Below are 16,984 nucleotides of genomic sequence, written 5' to 3' on the forward strand. Positions count from 1 at the left end.
TTCACTCAGTGGAAGAAATAAATGTGTTCTCCAGAAATTTATTGAGGGAACCTGTAATGGTTCACTGCTTATAGGCAAAAGTTTGGAGAAAATCTTTTGGAATGTTTAACATAAATGATGAAGCTACAAATGATTTGAGGAGATTATATATCATAGGGTCAGTAAAATACTTGCATTGGCCTTCCTTGTAGGAGGAACAGAATTTTGACAGAAATTTTCAGGGTATTCTGGTTATAGTCTTATCCCAGTCTCCCCATGTATGAATTAGAATGGCTTTTCTTTAGCATACAAACCAGAACCACTCGAGATTATAAGACAGGGAGCATTTCTGATATGTTAGGTCATGAAAATATGAATAAACTCTGTGATAGCATTGGGCCATATTATAGGCAACAAGGTGTCTGGAGGAGTCTAAAATCCCTTTAACCCCAATCCTGATGCAATAAGCACCACAGTGTCTCCTCTAGCAGGCATAGTGTAGCTAGTTTTCAGAAAAAATACACATATTCATCATCTGTGTGGTTCTCTGTACAGAAGGAGGCTTGATGTGGATAGGGAGTCAGAGTGCTGTCCTAAAAGTGTAGATCTTGTACTCAGTGCAGAAAATTTCTCCATTGCCATGTTCAACTGTTTATAATCTCTGTCATCCATAGTACAGCAGGAGTCCATTAATATGGCCTTTAGAGAACAATGGAAAGAAAGAAAAGAAAAATTATTTTTAAAGTATTCTAATAATAAGTTTTGAGGATTTTTTATGTAGTGCTATATAGTATTTTAATATAATAAAACTTCAGTTGTAGCTTTTTTTTAGTAAAAACTGGTGTAAAAGTTTTGAAATTACCCTTTGTGTCACTGAGATCTAACGAGATTAGATCTCAAACTTTTCACCTTTACTGGTTAGAATAACACCAATTTTGTGATATAATTTGTCTGAAAGTGAAATATTCTTCATTGTGAAAATGTATTTTGGCAGCTTGCCATATATGTACCTTATATTTAATGTATTGCAATTATACCTCAAGGCTTTGTTATGCTATTTACTGTGCAATACATATTAAAAAGACAGTTGCTGTCATTTTTGCTGCAAGATTTGCAGTGTTAACATACAGCAAAGAACAACTGACAAGGATAAACAAGGAAAGAAAAGGGCAAAGTCACTGTAAAATAATAATTGTATTCAGTTCCTGAAATAAATATAAAGTATTGCTCTGCCTTTAATTTTGCCTGCTTAGACCCTGGAATTTGTCTTTCTGTGTAAGCAGAAATTTTTCTTATACCAACAAGCTATGCTTTCACAGCAGGGCAGGTAACAGATCCTGGATGTCCCTTATATAAGTATTTTGACAGGAATATAATTGCACCTGGAAGTCAATTTGAGTGCATTTGGCAGAGGGGAGAAAGCAAAGGGCAAAGGGACAGTGAGGAACTGAGTGCACTATAGACAACTGTCCAGAGGCAAGCATGAACGGTCTGCCTGGGAACTGTCTGGGCTGTAAAAGCAATTTCAATCTAATAGGACATAATTGCCTTCAGCTTAGCCTGGGCATGAAACTTTTTGCCTCGCAGGAATCTCCACGGTGGTGTAGAAACTTCTGCAAAACACCTGGGACCCATGGGTACACTGATCATCAAGAGGCTTTATTGAACAATCTAGCATGAGAAACAGGAGCAGTTGTAATTTCAATCTGAGGACAGACATTTGCCTCCTGCAAGGTACTACATGTAAAAATATAAACAAAATACAATACAGGTATTGTATTTTAGGGAGCAAAATATTGTGAATAAACATGGGCTTGGAGTGTGACTTCGGAAGATGGAGACTTTTGCAGTGCTGGGCCTGTATCCCCACTTCTTGTTTCCATCCTGCCCAGGTGTTGATCCCACTGTCAGTTCAGCGGTGCCAACCCAGAGGTTTATGGACTTTAGGATCATTAAACCACTGTAGAATTTATTTGGAGTGATAAAATTGGCAAACATCATTTCCGGAAAGACTGTTCAACTGCATCAAAGAGGACAGAAGACACAGCCAGGGCAGAGTAGATGGGAAAACCTCAAACTGGAATTGCTGTGAAAGCTAGTTTGACACTGAGCCACAACTGCAGGGCATGTTGGCTAGTGCTGTGCATCATTTTCCTATTGAGCAGAAATAAAGATTATAGGGAATGTACATAAAATAATTTATTTCCATTTAATGTCAGGAATTGAGGTTTTTCTTAACTGCCTGCAGAATGTTTGGTTGGTAAGACCTGGACTGCAGGAGAGGGTAGAGTAGCTATTCAGTTTGTCAGTAAGCTCAAAGGCTTCATCCTTTAGTCAAAACTCAATATTAGGTAGCTTAATTGACCCATTGTTCAAATAAAGTTTGCTTCTGCAGATTTTTCCTTATATTTGAAATAAATGTCACTGAATGTGTTAAGCCCAATGTTTTTTATAAACTATACTTGTAGTTCAGCTGCAAGTCAGTATTTTTCCCATGCCTTTTGAACTGATGTTGTGTTGAGATCTTTTTACCTTACCAGAATGTTTTTCTGTAGGACTTTGTTTTTTTTTCTTTACTTTCCCAGAACGTTTTCTTAAATATAAAATTTTCATTGCTTCTGGCCACAGGTTGAATATTTCCCAGTTTTCTGTCCTACTGAACTTTTCTTACATGCTCTACATTAAGATCTCCTTCTTTCTTTTTCTCATTTTATCTACTACGTAAAGGATATAATATTTTTTTTTAACTCCTTCCCAAACATTTCCTATTTGTTTTATCACTTAGATGGCACTCTATGCTTTTCCTCAGTGACACCACCATTGTTGAAATTATATCTTGTTTAAACTCACATACAAACCTGGGGGAAGGGAAGATGGCAACAGAATGAGAAATGCAGCAACTTAACGATGCATATCTGCTTATGCATTTTACATTTTACAAATTTGAAATATCATTGATCTATATGGTATTTTGCCTCTGCTTGCATTTCTGATCTTGATTTTTGTGTGATGCTGAGTTTAAATTCACCAGATTATCTCTTATTAGATATATTCAAAGATGAAACAGTTTCTGGATGTCATGAGGATTCCAAAATTAGGTTAAAATCTTATTGTGCATGAGAATCTGAAATCTAAAGTTAAAGAAAGTTTTAGTGGTTGCACAGTATCATTCTTGTTGATAACATTTCCATAATGAGGAGTAAAATAAACTTAACAAGTTGAGATATGACATGAAATTTATCATTGATAAAGTCAAAAAGAAATTATTTGCACTTTAAGTTCAGCATTGTACACAGAACTGTAATAATGATGCTTCCAGTCAACCTTCTTTTGAGCAACAGATGCAGGACACAGCCTGAAGCAGAATACTAGGCTTGAACAAATCAGTGATATCTGTCACAGAATTTCTTTCAAAATTCTCTTATTGTTCAAAAGTAAAATGAACTAAACTTTCTTGATCTATGAATTTGCTAGAAAACATGCATTTTTGTTTCTTCATGTACAACTTTTGGAAATTCCTTTGAAGCTTATTATGTTTTTCTTTTGTGACATATCATATATAACTTTTTACCTTTTTTTTTTTTAAATTGCATGAAGTAAACATTGTTCAAGGTGTTCCAGGTGAAGGTCTGCGAGCTTCATTATTCCAGATACCAGACTAGCTTTTCACAATGGATCCCGAAGGCTGTTAAAACCCATAATTGTATAAATCATGCATGTGTTTAGAGTGTTCAGATTTGTATCACAAGGAGTATGTTTTATTTTATCCTGAATGAAGAATAATGTCCCCCTTCAGGAAACTATTACAGTTCAGGAAAGATGCTTTATTAAGTGCCTGACTTAAAGAGACTTTGAAATGGCCTGGATGTTATGTGCATACTGAAGAGTTGTTTTAAGAGTCATCTCAGTTCTTTCTGGACACAGATTTGCTGAGGCTTTTTTTCCTAGCACGTCATGTAAAATGTCAAGGAGTAAAAAAGGACTTTGTAATGTATCACGTAGTCTGGGGTTGCATCATGCCTTGATTACACAGGATAAAAATCGCAACACTGTAAATCTGAGTTTCATTAATAGATTTGGGCCCTAACAGGGATGCTTCACCAGGACTCTTTTCAGTGGGTTTTTTACATACTATATGTGATTTATAGGCATATATGTGTTTTATTACTGAAAGAATGAAGCTTTATTTTTTTAAATATTAAAGGGACAGACTTATTTACAATCATATGTGTGTATTCTCAGCTGTGTATACATGTGTGTACTTTATTCAACCTTATAAACTCATGTGCACTAAAGTGTATGCTGGTTTTACTGTTCTACTCCAGGGGAAGACCCTGAAACAAGAAGAATGAGAACTGTAAAGAATATAGCAGACTTGAGACAGAATTTGGAAGAAACCATGTCCAGTCTTAGAGGGACCCAGATAAGCCACAGGTACACTGGTTTTGTGTAGACCACTAAAAATATGGACTATGGGAGAGTATTACCAAGTGCTGAATGCATGAGAGACTTGCATGGGAAAATTAACTATGGCCCTAACCATACTGTTTATGAGACTGTCTTAGCAACTTACGTTTTGATGTAAAATTTTGATTTACTTTACTGTCAAAATTTCTCATACAATCATTCACAAAGATAGTTATTGTTTTATAATCATTTATTTAGAAGCCTATAAAATTTATTTTAGGTTATTTTATAAATAGAGGTTATAGAATCATAGAATTGTAAAATCATATAGGTTGGAAAAGACATCTGAGGTCATCAAGTCCAACCATTAGCCCAGCACTGCCAAGTCCACCTCTAAACGATGTCCTCAAAGTGCCACATCTACAAGTCTCTTCAATACCTCCAGTGACTCAACCACTTCCCTGGGCAGCCTGTTCCAGTGCTTGACAACCCTTTCTATGAAGAAATTTTTCCTAGTATCCAATCTAAACCTCCTCTGGCTTAGCTTGAGGCCATTTCCTCTTGTCCTATCACTTGTTGCCTGAGAGAAGAGGCCAACTCCCACCTGGCTGCAACCTCCTTTCCCGTAGTTGTAGAGTGATAAGGTCTCCCATGAACATCCTTTTCTCCAGGCTAAACAACCCCAGCTCCCTCAGCTGCTCCTTGTATGACTTACTCTCTAGGAACCTTCATTCAATGTCTTTCTTGTAGTGAGGGGGACAAAACTGAACACAGGGTTCAAGGTGCAGCCTCACCAGCCTCACCAGTGCAGCCAAATACAGGGGGATGATTATTTGCCTGCACCTACTGGCCACACCATTTCTGATAAAGACCAGGATGCCAATGGCCACCTTGGCCATCTGGGCACTGCTGGCTCACATTCAGATGCTATTGACCAGCAGCCCCAGGTCCGTTTCTGATCACAGAATCACAGAATATGGTGAGTTGGAAGGCACGCACAAAGATCTTTGAGTCCGACACCTAGCCCTGCACAGGACCATTCCCAAGACTCACAACATGTGCTAGGCAGTTTTTCAGCCACTCTGCCCCGAGTCTGTAGTGCTGCATGAGGTTGTTGTGACCCAAGTGCAGGAACCGGCACTTTACCCTATTGAACATCATATCATTGGTCTCAGCCCTTCAATCCAGCCTGTCCAGATCTCTCCACAGAGTCTTCCTACCCTTCAGCAGATCAACTATCCTGCCCAACTTTCTGTCATCTACAAGGTGACTAAGGGGGCACTCTATCCCCTCATCCAAGTTATTGATAAAGATATTAAGCAGGACTGGCCCCAGTACTGAGGGGCATACACAAGCACATGTGGGCACATAGTGGAAATATATGCACACACACACAGAGAATTTTTAAAAACAAATATACATTCCTCCAGTCTTCACTTTTTCTTGTTTCTCAGGAAGAGGGGAAGCACAGTTCACTGACTTCTCCATTTTGTTTGGCAGCACATTGGAGACAACTTTTGACAGCACTGTGACAACTGAAGTGAATGGGAGAAGCATACCAAGCTTGTCAAACCGATCAGCCCCGGTGACTTGGAGGCTGGGGCAGGCCAGTCCTCGGCTGCAGGCAGGAGATGCCCCATCCTTGGGTGCTGGTTATCCTCGCAGCAGTGCAAGTCGCTTCATACACACAGACCCTTCTCGATTCATGTACACCACCCCACTTCGCCGAGCAGCTGTTTCTCGCCTTGGAAACATCTCACAGATCGACATGAGTGAGAAAGGAGGTGGTGATCTGGACATATCCTCTGAAGCTGATGTTGGTGGCTACATGAGTGATGGAGACATTCTTGGGAAAAGCCTGAGGACTGATGACATCAATAGTGGGTAAGCAGCACTTTTCCCCCATTTACTCATGCATGATTGGTAGGTTTAATAGAATTTTTCTAAAAAATTCTGGCACACAGGTGGAATTTGCGTTATGGTTGCGATATTATAATATACATACATACAAAAAATACCCAAACAAAAAACTCTAATCTGCCAGTGATACTCTGCTGCCTCCAGATTCTGTTCTTCCTCTTTAACACCAAGATGATTTTGCTCTGAACTTTGATAAGAGCACAGATACATCTTGTTACTGAAATGTCTTGGTTATCTGGTAAACCATCATTTTGCACCGTTTTCTCTGGGATGGGTCTTCTTGTGGTGTTTTTTTTTGTTTGAGATGGTAGTTATGGTACTGGATGCAATTGAGGAAAAGCAGTTGCTGACAGAACAGACTTTCTCTGTATTAACTTCAAATATTTTCTAGTGTAGTCTGTGTGATAGGCCTTTATTGCAGTTTTTCAACTCTGGCTGTCATCTGAGCGGTAGGAATATCTTTCTGTAAAAGACTAGATTAGTTACTCTCTTAAAATATCCAGGAGGAAGAATCACAATTTTTTTTTTTTTTGCTTAATCAATTGAGTGGCTTTGGGGTACTGCATTGCCTATGTTTCAGATTACTGTTTAACAACTCATATCAATCTTGGAACACAAGTCACTTCACTCCTGTGTGTGTTAGAACTCCTAAAGCATCATTAAAAAAGAAAAGATATTACGGTTTTACTCATGCCTCAATTTCTACTCAATGCTGTTGTTGGCATCTCAAGGCTGTTTGGTGACTGAGGTAAAAGTGTTGAACAGAAATCCCATAGAGTACATGACCATGTCATACCACACTATTTTACTCTGTAAATTTAGAATTCTTGCTGTCAATCTAATCTCTTAGTTTCAAGTATAGCTATGATTAGAGAATAATGGCTGATGAAATTGCAAATAAAACATTCCTAAAGGCAAATCTAAGTGTGATCAAAGTTCTCTCTAGAGTAGTATCTTACCTCAAGCACCATCCAAAGATAGATTTCTAGGAAAAGCATAACTATAAAGAAAGCATGTTACTATATCTCCCTAGTCCACTGTCTTAGTGATCCATCTATGGAGCACTGCTGACAAGGTTGTCCACAGCATAGCATTAATGACTGTCAAGTAGGATACCATATTCATGTGTGCTAGAAAAGAGAGAAGACATATGGAGAAAGTGATACTTTAGTTTCTAAAGGGCCTTTTATCTTAAAGGAAATATTAATGTTGCTTTTGATAGATGCATGGTTTTATTTGAAATTAAAAAAAAGGGAATCCTTTGCAGTGCCTGAAAAGTTGTATTTATTAGCTTATCACATTAAAGGATGAATAAAGTCATCTTGTGTGACTTTTCTCTGCATCTGTAATAAGGATGACTCAATAGATAGTAAGTTGCCATGTGCTCAGTTAACATATTTAGGTGTGGTAAATGTTAAAAACAGTTTAATAAGCTCTGAAATTTCAGGATTCACTGAGGCATGTAAAGTCTTATCTCCCTTATGCCTCTTCCATTATCAGTTTAATTACTTTAAACACTTGGGGACAGGAATGCAGCAGTAATTAGAAAATAGTGTGAGGAAGGCCTGTTGCACTTGTTAAGTCTCTCCATTCAGCCCTTACTTATACAGGAAAAAAAATTCCATATAGTCTGGATTGCATTCAAACCACAGCTAAATTTAATATGTAATTCTAGAGCTTTGAAATCAACTGGATAATTCAAGCCTAGCTAAATAATCTGTCAAAAAAGTCTGAATTTTGAATTTAATAAAAGGATGAATCTAGTATGTAAGTGTGTTACTCTATCTTTGAAAACAAATGTGAAGTTACCTTCTGCAGACTCCAGAGACCAAGGTTTCAGAAGTCCCTCGCTGAACTGCAAGCAAAATCTTACCCGTGTGTAAAGTGCCTCAGAGTTTTGTTAAAAATAATCAAAGGAACCCTTTGTGTTTTAATGCACTTGAGGTTGCCTTCATCCAGATTTCCACCCAGAACATGATGTATTCTAAAACTGGAACTGTCACACAGGTGACACACACTACCTCAGGTGTGCTCTCAAGACCTTCCGCCATTCACCCACCCCTTACAGTAGGGGTGGAGGCAATGCTCCTGGGGTTCCTGTACTGGCCCTCAGGTCTCTTGGACAGTCTATTTTAATTAAATCTTCTTCCAGAAGGAACCACAGGGAGAGGGACAACAGAACTGCTGGAGCAGCAGCAGTGTGTGTGCCTTGGCTTATGCCTGGGAGTCTGTGTATTTTGACACACGCTTTGACTGAAAGATGGGTTTGAGTGGCACCATTTCATGACTCAAGGAGAACTTGTGTTAAAGATTATTTGAATAATGAGTGACCTCCACTTTAGCCATCAACCCTGCATTGGGACTACACCTATTTCAGTAAATCCCTATTTTATTTTGAGGCAGATTCACTGAAGTATACCAACTTTTTTTCTGTATATGTATGCTTCTCTGCTAAGTGCCATACATGTGCATGGTCCTCCACACATAAATTTGTGCTATCTCTGTTGTTATATTAGGGTTATCAAAAAATGCAAAAGGGAAACATAAAGAACAAGAGCCTAAGAGGAAAGACAGTTTAACAAAAGGTCCTTTGGGAAAACAAGAAACAGGTCTTGAGAGTAGGACAGGCCTGTGGTGCTGCTCAGTTATAAGTGCCAAAATCTCTCATAGAGACAACAAAACTGTAGGTAGGAGTTCCAGAAATTATTGCTGGTGCTTTGAATTCGCAAACTTTTAATGTTTCTCGAGTGAGTAAATATCACTATACTCCTTGTTTGATTCATTAGACATTCATTATAATGTGAAGTTGTGGGAATCAAGCAAAAGAAACACAGGTAGAACAATATTCTTAAATATAATTGTAAGGTCTTCAGTGGATATCTCTTTCATATCTGAATAATTGCATCCCAGCAGGGACTACTGATTTAGGTCCCTAATTTCTGTTCCCGGTTGGATGAATGCTACTTCATGTTTTCCTTTTTTTATTATTATTTTTTTTTTAGCTGGAATGATGTTTCTTGCACCTGGTGCTCTATTCTTTGGCAAAACTGAAGTACTTAAAATGTGCTTCAAGTTTTTGAAAATACTTGAGGGCTTCAGTCTAAATATATTTTAGTAAAATAAGTTGGCCTGTAAGCCATCGCAGAAAAAGGCAAATGATCCTAGAAACAGGCAGATATCCAATCTCCTTGTGCTGGGCACAAAAAGTGGGAATACCATCTAATAGGACAACCCATACCTTAAACATTTGAATTTCACAGTCCATTAACTTTAGAGTGAAACATAGTTGCCAGATGGCTCCATTTCCCACTGACTGACCACACTTTTTTTTTTCAGGTACATGACGGATGGAGGACTCAACTTATATACGAGAAGTCTGAACCGAATACCAGACCTAGCTGCCTCTAGAGACATCATTCAGAGAGGGGTTCATGATGTGACTCTGGATGCAGACAGGTAACAGTGCTTTGCTAAGTAAAAAGCTATCTGAGCTTTATAAATATTTTGTTTCCTTCATACCTGCTAAAATATCACCATTTTGCTCATAAGGAATAGGAAGAGAAAGGAAGCTTCTGAGGCTACTAGTTTTCTGAGCACACAATACAGCAAATACCACAATGAGTGGGGAAAAAAGCAAATTCCTCACGTGGGAAGGAGTGAAAACTTTTTTTATGAAGATGTAAGAGAAAACATTAAGAAGCCCCAACCTGATCTGTAATCTTGAATTTCTGAAATGGGACATGATTTTTACAGATTGCCTTATCAATTGATGGTCACAAAGCAGCAGAAAGCTTGTGTGTGTCTTGTGACGTGGGTCAAAACATGCATTTGGAGTTGGCTGGAACCAGAAGTATGGTCTCATCCGCCTGTTTTGCCCTTTGTAGGTATCAGAAGGTGGCAATACCAACAAACACTGGGAAGCAAGAATTGGGGTTCTGTCCCGTTGTCTAGGAAGTGTGGAAAAAGAAACAATTCCATCCCGCCCTTATGCATATATATATATATATATATATAGGTATATAGATGCGAGCATAAAAACACTTTCCCACAAGTATGCCTGCAGATTAGGCAAGTGTTTTCTGTTTCTTTTCCTTGAGCTTCAGTAGATTCATATTGATGGCTTTAATCCATGTCTGAGAAATAAAAAATCATAATACAACTTTTGCAGAACTTAGAGCTGTCAGCTCTGAGGTTTTGGTCAGACCATTGTAGAGGTAAGGAGCAGCTGTGAAATTTGGCAGTCTTCAGTTTTAGAGGTTGAGTCCTATCTTTTTAAAATCAAGTTTCTTTTAGTGAAAAAAAAAAATTTAGTCATGGAGGGAGAAAAAGTTCATGGAGTGGCTCTGGTTTTGTAAACCCAGCAAATTAGTTGAAGAAGTTCTAGGATAATTACTTAGGTATGATATAATTTTTACTTTTCACGTTTTCTGATGAAAATATGGCTGTGACACAAGTTAGGAATACTCTGCATTAGTCAAACAGTGCATGCAATACATCAGGATAAAGGACATAATTTTCATCTAGAGAACCAGTGACTTAAAAAAGAAAGTTGCTTTAGCTGACATCATAGCATTTGTTGACCTTGCAGAAAAAACCTGTTTTAAATAGAAATTCAAATGAACATGGCTAAGTTCTTTGGAATGTGAGCATTGGCGTGATGCAAAGACTAGAGAAAGTGTACAGTAGGCATTTAAGAAATTAATTTGGATAGAGCTTAGGCAGTAACAGAAGGCGAAAATGAGAAATAAGATGTGGGCAGGAGGGACTTTTGTAGTACTCTGTATGTGAGAACAAGAACCTTAAGCTCAAAGTGGGAGAGAGGGTGGAAAATTTAGAGGCTGGCAGTCATGTAATTAAAGGTGGGGAATGTCACTAGTGCCAACGTTTTTTTATGTCTCTCGCTATTTTTTTTCACCTGAGAGTGAAGTTATTAGAGCTCTTCCCACCGTGCAATATTCATACCCAGGTTTCACACCATGCATATTTTCCCTGAAGAAAAGAGGTCCAAATTAAGGGATATTTTTGTTATTCTTAGTATTCCTCAAGTTCTAGATACCACTCAAACACTTAATGCTTATTGTGTTAATATACGTGTTAATTTGTCCTGTATAGTGTGCAGATACATACATATTTTGCAGAAAATCTATCATCAGTTTTCAATTAATAAGATTGTCCAGCATTTCCCAGTACCTAAATATGTTTTGGTTTGTTTATGCAACTTTATCAGACTGGCTAAAAACTACTCTGTTATTTCCAAGTCTATTGTTTGTCAGATTGCAGAATAGTTGTTTGGCATGGTGTTATTCTGGGTCTTGAGTGAAAAGCTGACCAAATTCATGCAAGATGAAAGGCTTTAAAAAATTAAATTCATATGTATTTGGGAAAGATTTGTTTGATCTCAACAAATAAAATCTCAATATAGTCCATCTTCATTAGGCATTTGCAAACTGTTCTTGACATTAGCAAGCTGCATGAGCATGCCTGCCTCAAAGTAATTTTTAAGCTTAAAGTCTACAAGTGTGAATTAAGGACCTACTTCCTCACAGTAATGACTGCTTTCCCTTATACAAAGAAAGAAACCTGGATTCCTGTGCTTTTCTAGACCCTCTAAATGAGGTTTCATGGAACATATTATGCTAATATGTAATTAAAAAGTTTATCATAATGCACAGGCATGAGGTGCATTTAAATTATGGCTATTCAGACAATTCTGGCATTCCCTGACCTTTCAATGCTTTATTTTTATAAACTTAATCATTCTTTGTTTATAGAGATTTTTTAATATGAAAGTGTATGTTATTCTTTGAAAAAGCAAAAGTTTCTTAGAAGTGGAAAATGTAAATATTTTAGGAGTTCTGATGATAATAAAACACACGCTTACCAAAATGAGTTGCAAAAAAACTGTAGTAGGTCAAATTTTTGCCACATTTATGGTGTGAAATCAGGTGGAAAAAGCAATAGAAATTGCTGAGACTTTTGCTTTGTTTGGCAGGGTAGGTTTTGGTCCTTCACAACACTGTGGGTACTTGAGATTTTATCTATTCTCACATAGGATTTTGCAACTTTTTTTTCTACTCTGAACAAAAAATAATAGGGTTTGTGTTGTGGCTTCAAGGTATGCCTTGCCACTGATATGATGAACTTCTGTGAAAGAGGATTATTCTCCTCTATATCATCCTTGTAGATATGTGAAGGACATATGCATTTTTCTGTGGTATCTTTAGTGTAAACCTTTTTTGTAATTGACATGATTTGCCCTGGTCTTTCTGTTGCAAAAGACTCTGCTGGCATCTCTTTTCAGGCAGAAAATAAATTATATGTTGCAAATATCTGATTTACTTTAGCAAGCAGGAGAGAAGTTTCAGTATTTTGTCCATTACTAGAGCCAGCAACATTTGCTGACAGCAATCCCATGTTCTTCATGAGAACTCAACTTGGGTTTTCTCTGACAACCTAAATTGCAACTTCTGCTTATATTTTAAAACTTTTTATCTGTATGAGCTGGCAGTACAATATTCTTCAGAGAGGTGGAATGATATCTCTAAGAGTAATGCCATTTCTGCTAAATATATGCTTTCAGACTGATTCTCATTTCATGGATAACGTAAAAAGACAAGTGGGTCACCAGTTTGACCACACTCTAAATTGGTCTCAGATAGCACCTGCATCTCCACATCTTGCCAAAAAGCAAAAGATTGAAGGATCTCCATGTGGAAACAGCCTGAGAGACCTCATCCAAATAATAATATTAAATTGCTCTTTAAACAACTTCATAAAAAGTTAAATTCATGAAGGCAACATGAGCCAAGGCATAAGTGTTGCTTGCATACTGCTCTGTAAAGCAGACTGTAGAAAGGAGTACAGCAAGCTCGCTTGTTCTGGGGAAAGAATTGTAGTGGTCCCTTCAGTGTAGGCTGAAGGGATGTTAGCAGTAGCAGATGTCAACAGTTGCTTCATTCTTCTTTTGATCTTTTTCTAATTTTGACTCTTTTATTTTGGTTTATAAGTGCCTATTCATTGCAATTTACCTTACTTCAGTTACCATAAGAAATTAATTAGTGAAGAAGGTGGATTCTCTGCAATGGGTATAACAGAGGATGTGGCTGAGAGAGTTCTCAGTGGTATGATTTTACTTTTCATTTGTTGTCCTGCCTTCTTCCTCTATACTCTAGCATTTGCCTCCTAGGACTCTTAGGGGGAGTATTTGAGGAACTTGGAGTTCAAAACCCTTTTCAAAGTAAAATGAGCCAAAAGAGATTAGATGTAAGCACACAAAATGAATTATGTTCTTGGGAAGAATAAGGTTTATTGCAAAGTAAGTTGCAATGTTTCCAAACTACCCTATGATTTCCATAAAAACTGTTAGAGTAGTTTAAAATAAGCCCTGTTAGAAGGGAACTCCACTGAGTTCAACCATTGTCCTTCCGCTCTCCTTACCTGCCAAATTTAGTGCACTGTATCATAAACCATAGTTTTCTTCACTTTAATCAGTCAACAGTCAACATAGATTGTACAACCACTTTCCCCCCTCACATCCCTTGAATGTAGTATTTTTTCTTTTTCACCTTTTCCTCAGATAAAATCCAAAGTTTTAAAGGTAGTTTATGCTGCTTAGTGTGCTTTTATTATGACCCACTTCAGCTACTTTGCTGCTGCATTGAATCTGACCCCCCATAATAGAGTTCTTGTGCACAAGGAGTCTTTCAAATGCTTCCACCATCTGTCACATGTGCAGAAGATTTGGAAGTTATCTCAGACTAGCTCAGGCTGGCCTGTTTGTTCTCAGCCAAACCATAATCACCATACTGCATTATTAATAAAATAATTCCAGATATTGCCTGTGGCTTTTCAACTAACTTCCTGCATGCATGCCTATATGTCTTCTTATGTTAATCTGAGTAGATGAGCCTTGAGTTGGAATGCTGTACTTTTAGGAAAGTAACTTTTTCAGAGTTCACACAGGCATTGAACTGGGAGCCCTGTTTCATGAGGTTGGTCGTATCAGAAAAGGCTGAGACATCATAAACAGTAACCTCATAATCCTAATAGAATACAAGGCTTGTTCTTACACTTTACAGTTTCAGCAGCACATTGCAATTGCTGATGTAATTTGGAATTTAACCCATTGCGATATTGCTCAGTGGATGGGCATACTTTATGTTTTGCCTTTCTATCCATATGCTTCTGTGTAATGTGTATTCCACTACTGTACTGATACTCTGCTTTCTACCATGTATCTCTGAAGTTTGATATTGATGTGACCATTGTTCTGCAACATTGCAGCTATTACCTGTTCAGTTTGCTGCTTCTGGTAGCAGAACAGAATTTACTATGGATAAAGGAAATATATATACCACAGTATTGAAGTATTCACTGTGGGCACACATTCAGCCCCTCTACCCTTTCCTTTGTCTGCCAACATTTTGGGTCTGTCCAAAACTGGGTACCGGCGTCTAGGGCAATAAATACTCATTTAAATAAATGTTCATCCCATCGATATGAAATAATAAACAATAAAACAAAAAGTAGATACACCTACTTCTTGCTGTCTAAGACTTTCTTGGGCAAAAATGAGTTTTGCTGCAAATCTACTTTGGTGTGTAGGGAGGCTTCCTATGCCTTTGCACCTGTCTTCACCACTAAGTATGCCTGTGACTGCTATTCTGTGCACAACCTAAAAACACCATTGTAGACCTTAAAGTCACCATAGTTCATACAGCCATATGATCTGCTATCATTTTCTTGGCTGTGATATTACAGTATTAGTAAGTTCTTAGGATACTGAAGTAATTGTAAATATCTATACCTCAGTGTTTTTGCAGTTATTATTCAAATGTCTGTAGAAACTGTAATTATGGAATCTCTCTTGTGAAGCAATTTAAATTTTAAAGTGTTTTTACAATTGTTGTTCTCTACTTTCAATCTACTGTAATTTCTTTTCACAGCTGTTGCTGTTAACATTTCCCACCATTTAAATTTATATTATTCTCAAATGATCCTGCATTTTCATAGTCTCTAGTGTAAATCTTTCCTTATCTTTGCATCTGCTAGGCTATCAAGAAAGTTACTAGTTAGAAGTATTTATTTCAATGTGTATCTCAGTTTTTATTGCTTCTGCAAAGTATGGATGCTAAATTTAGGTACCTAAAGCATAAATATGTGTGTATCCATGCACGAAGGGCAAAATAATTGTGTCAAAAGGAGCATTCCTGGGTTTTTTGGCTCATTATGTTATTAAGTATTTGGGATCCTTTGATGCTGAATTCCTTATTTTCAAAAGGATAATGAGAAATAGAATTTTCAGTAATATGATTTTGTACAGCACTATTAATTTAGAAAGAATGTTATTTGAATTAGTATGATTTTTTTCTGGTAATGCTTTCAAAAGTGGGATTTGGAAAAATATAGAATAAGCAAAGCAACTGGACTTTGATCCCTTCCTTAGTTGCTTTAAATATCTACCGTAGTTGTCTGTAGAACCAGAAACCAAAGCATGGAAACGTTTACCGGCTCAGTATTTCTAGGTTCAGATACTTTATTAATAGCGGTGGCATAAACAAACTGCATTGTTAGCATGCTGATATTAGTATGTTAAACTGTCATGAGCCTACAACATGATGTCTGCAGACACATTTTTTTGCACCCAGAAAAGACAAGAACAGTACATGGCAAATGTTTACTTGAAAACAAGACTGAGCTGCAAATGTGAAATTAATGACAAAAAGTAAGTTTTCACTTTTTCAAATTTTGTTAACTGGCAGAAAGAGGGACAACGTTAAGAAGTTTCAGTTTAGATTAAAAAGTAATTAATAGAAATAAGTTTTTAAACTTTTGTAAGGAATACAAGCCAATTACATTTTCACACTATTCTAAATGAGCTGAGCATAGTTTGCTTTTTGGTCATTGAACAAAAGGCTGGCTGTTTATACGTGATATATGTAACATTCTCAAAAATCTGCTTCTCAAAAGGGGATGGTGTGGAGCTAGGTATTAATGATGTGCAGTCTGTTGGCATTCTTCTACATATTTCAAAATTTGGTTAGATACTTTAAAATTATTTAAAGTGAGGCAGCACTTTATGTTTTGTTAACAGATTGCTAATATGTCCCTTCAGAAAAAAATGTAGATGGTTTATTTTGATTGCAATCTACTTCTGAAGAGAGTACCAATGTATTTAATAAAAACTTGCCAAGGCTCAGTTTATAGTTTCAGCAGCAGCAACATTTTGGTCCACCGCTGTACTTCATTGCTATCAGCAAAGACTAACATACTGTCTCTTTGTGTTAAAACAAAACACTGGTAGTGAGATTTAAATTATTAGCCAAAATATGAGTCCTGAAATCAAGAAACAAATTAATTTATTTAAAATGTCTTGATTTTTTGGATGACTGGAGGAAAAAAATGTCATTTTATTCTGCATGGCTTTTAAAAAAAAGTCATATTGAAATTTGTAATAAAATAGGTGCACTTGATATTGCAATTCTAACATTAACGAGCACAGGGTATTTTAGACAGAAGCTTCTTGAAACTGAATATAAAATAGTGATTTGGATTATTTAGTACTGGGGATAAAGCAGCTTGTGATCGCTAAGCTGTCTTTTGTTCTAAATTGCCTGAGAGATGCCTACGTCTTTGTAAAGTAAAATACTCTTGTTTTTTACTTGTCATTTTTTAAAGA

At 37.0% G+C, this 16,984-nt stretch overlaps 1 protein-coding gene across 1 annotated transcript in view; it reads left to right on the plus strand.

Moving 5' to 3' along the window:
• The window catches only part of NAV3 (neuron navigator 3), a 253,471-nt gene that overhangs the window by 142,361 nt on the left and 94,126 nt on the right, over positions 1-16,984 (plus strand). The window contains exons 10-12 of the mRNA XM_017804448.1: positions 4,305-4,413; positions 5,887-6,270; positions 9,643-9,762. Coding sequence (XP_017659937.1) covers positions 4,305-4,413; positions 5,887-6,270; positions 9,643-9,762 — 613 coding nt within the window. The remainder of the gene's footprint in view (positions 1-4,304; positions 4,414-5,886; positions 6,271-9,642; positions 9,763-16,984) is intronic.

This window comes from Lepidothrix coronata, unplaced genomic scaffold, assembly GCF_001604755.1.
Source record: "Lepidothrix coronata isolate B3197 unplaced genomic scaffold, Lepidothrix_coronata-1.0 Scaffold9, whole genome shotgun sequence".
Lineage (NCBI taxonomy): Eukaryota > Metazoa > Chordata > Aves > Passeriformes > Pipridae > Lepidothrix > Lepidothrix coronata.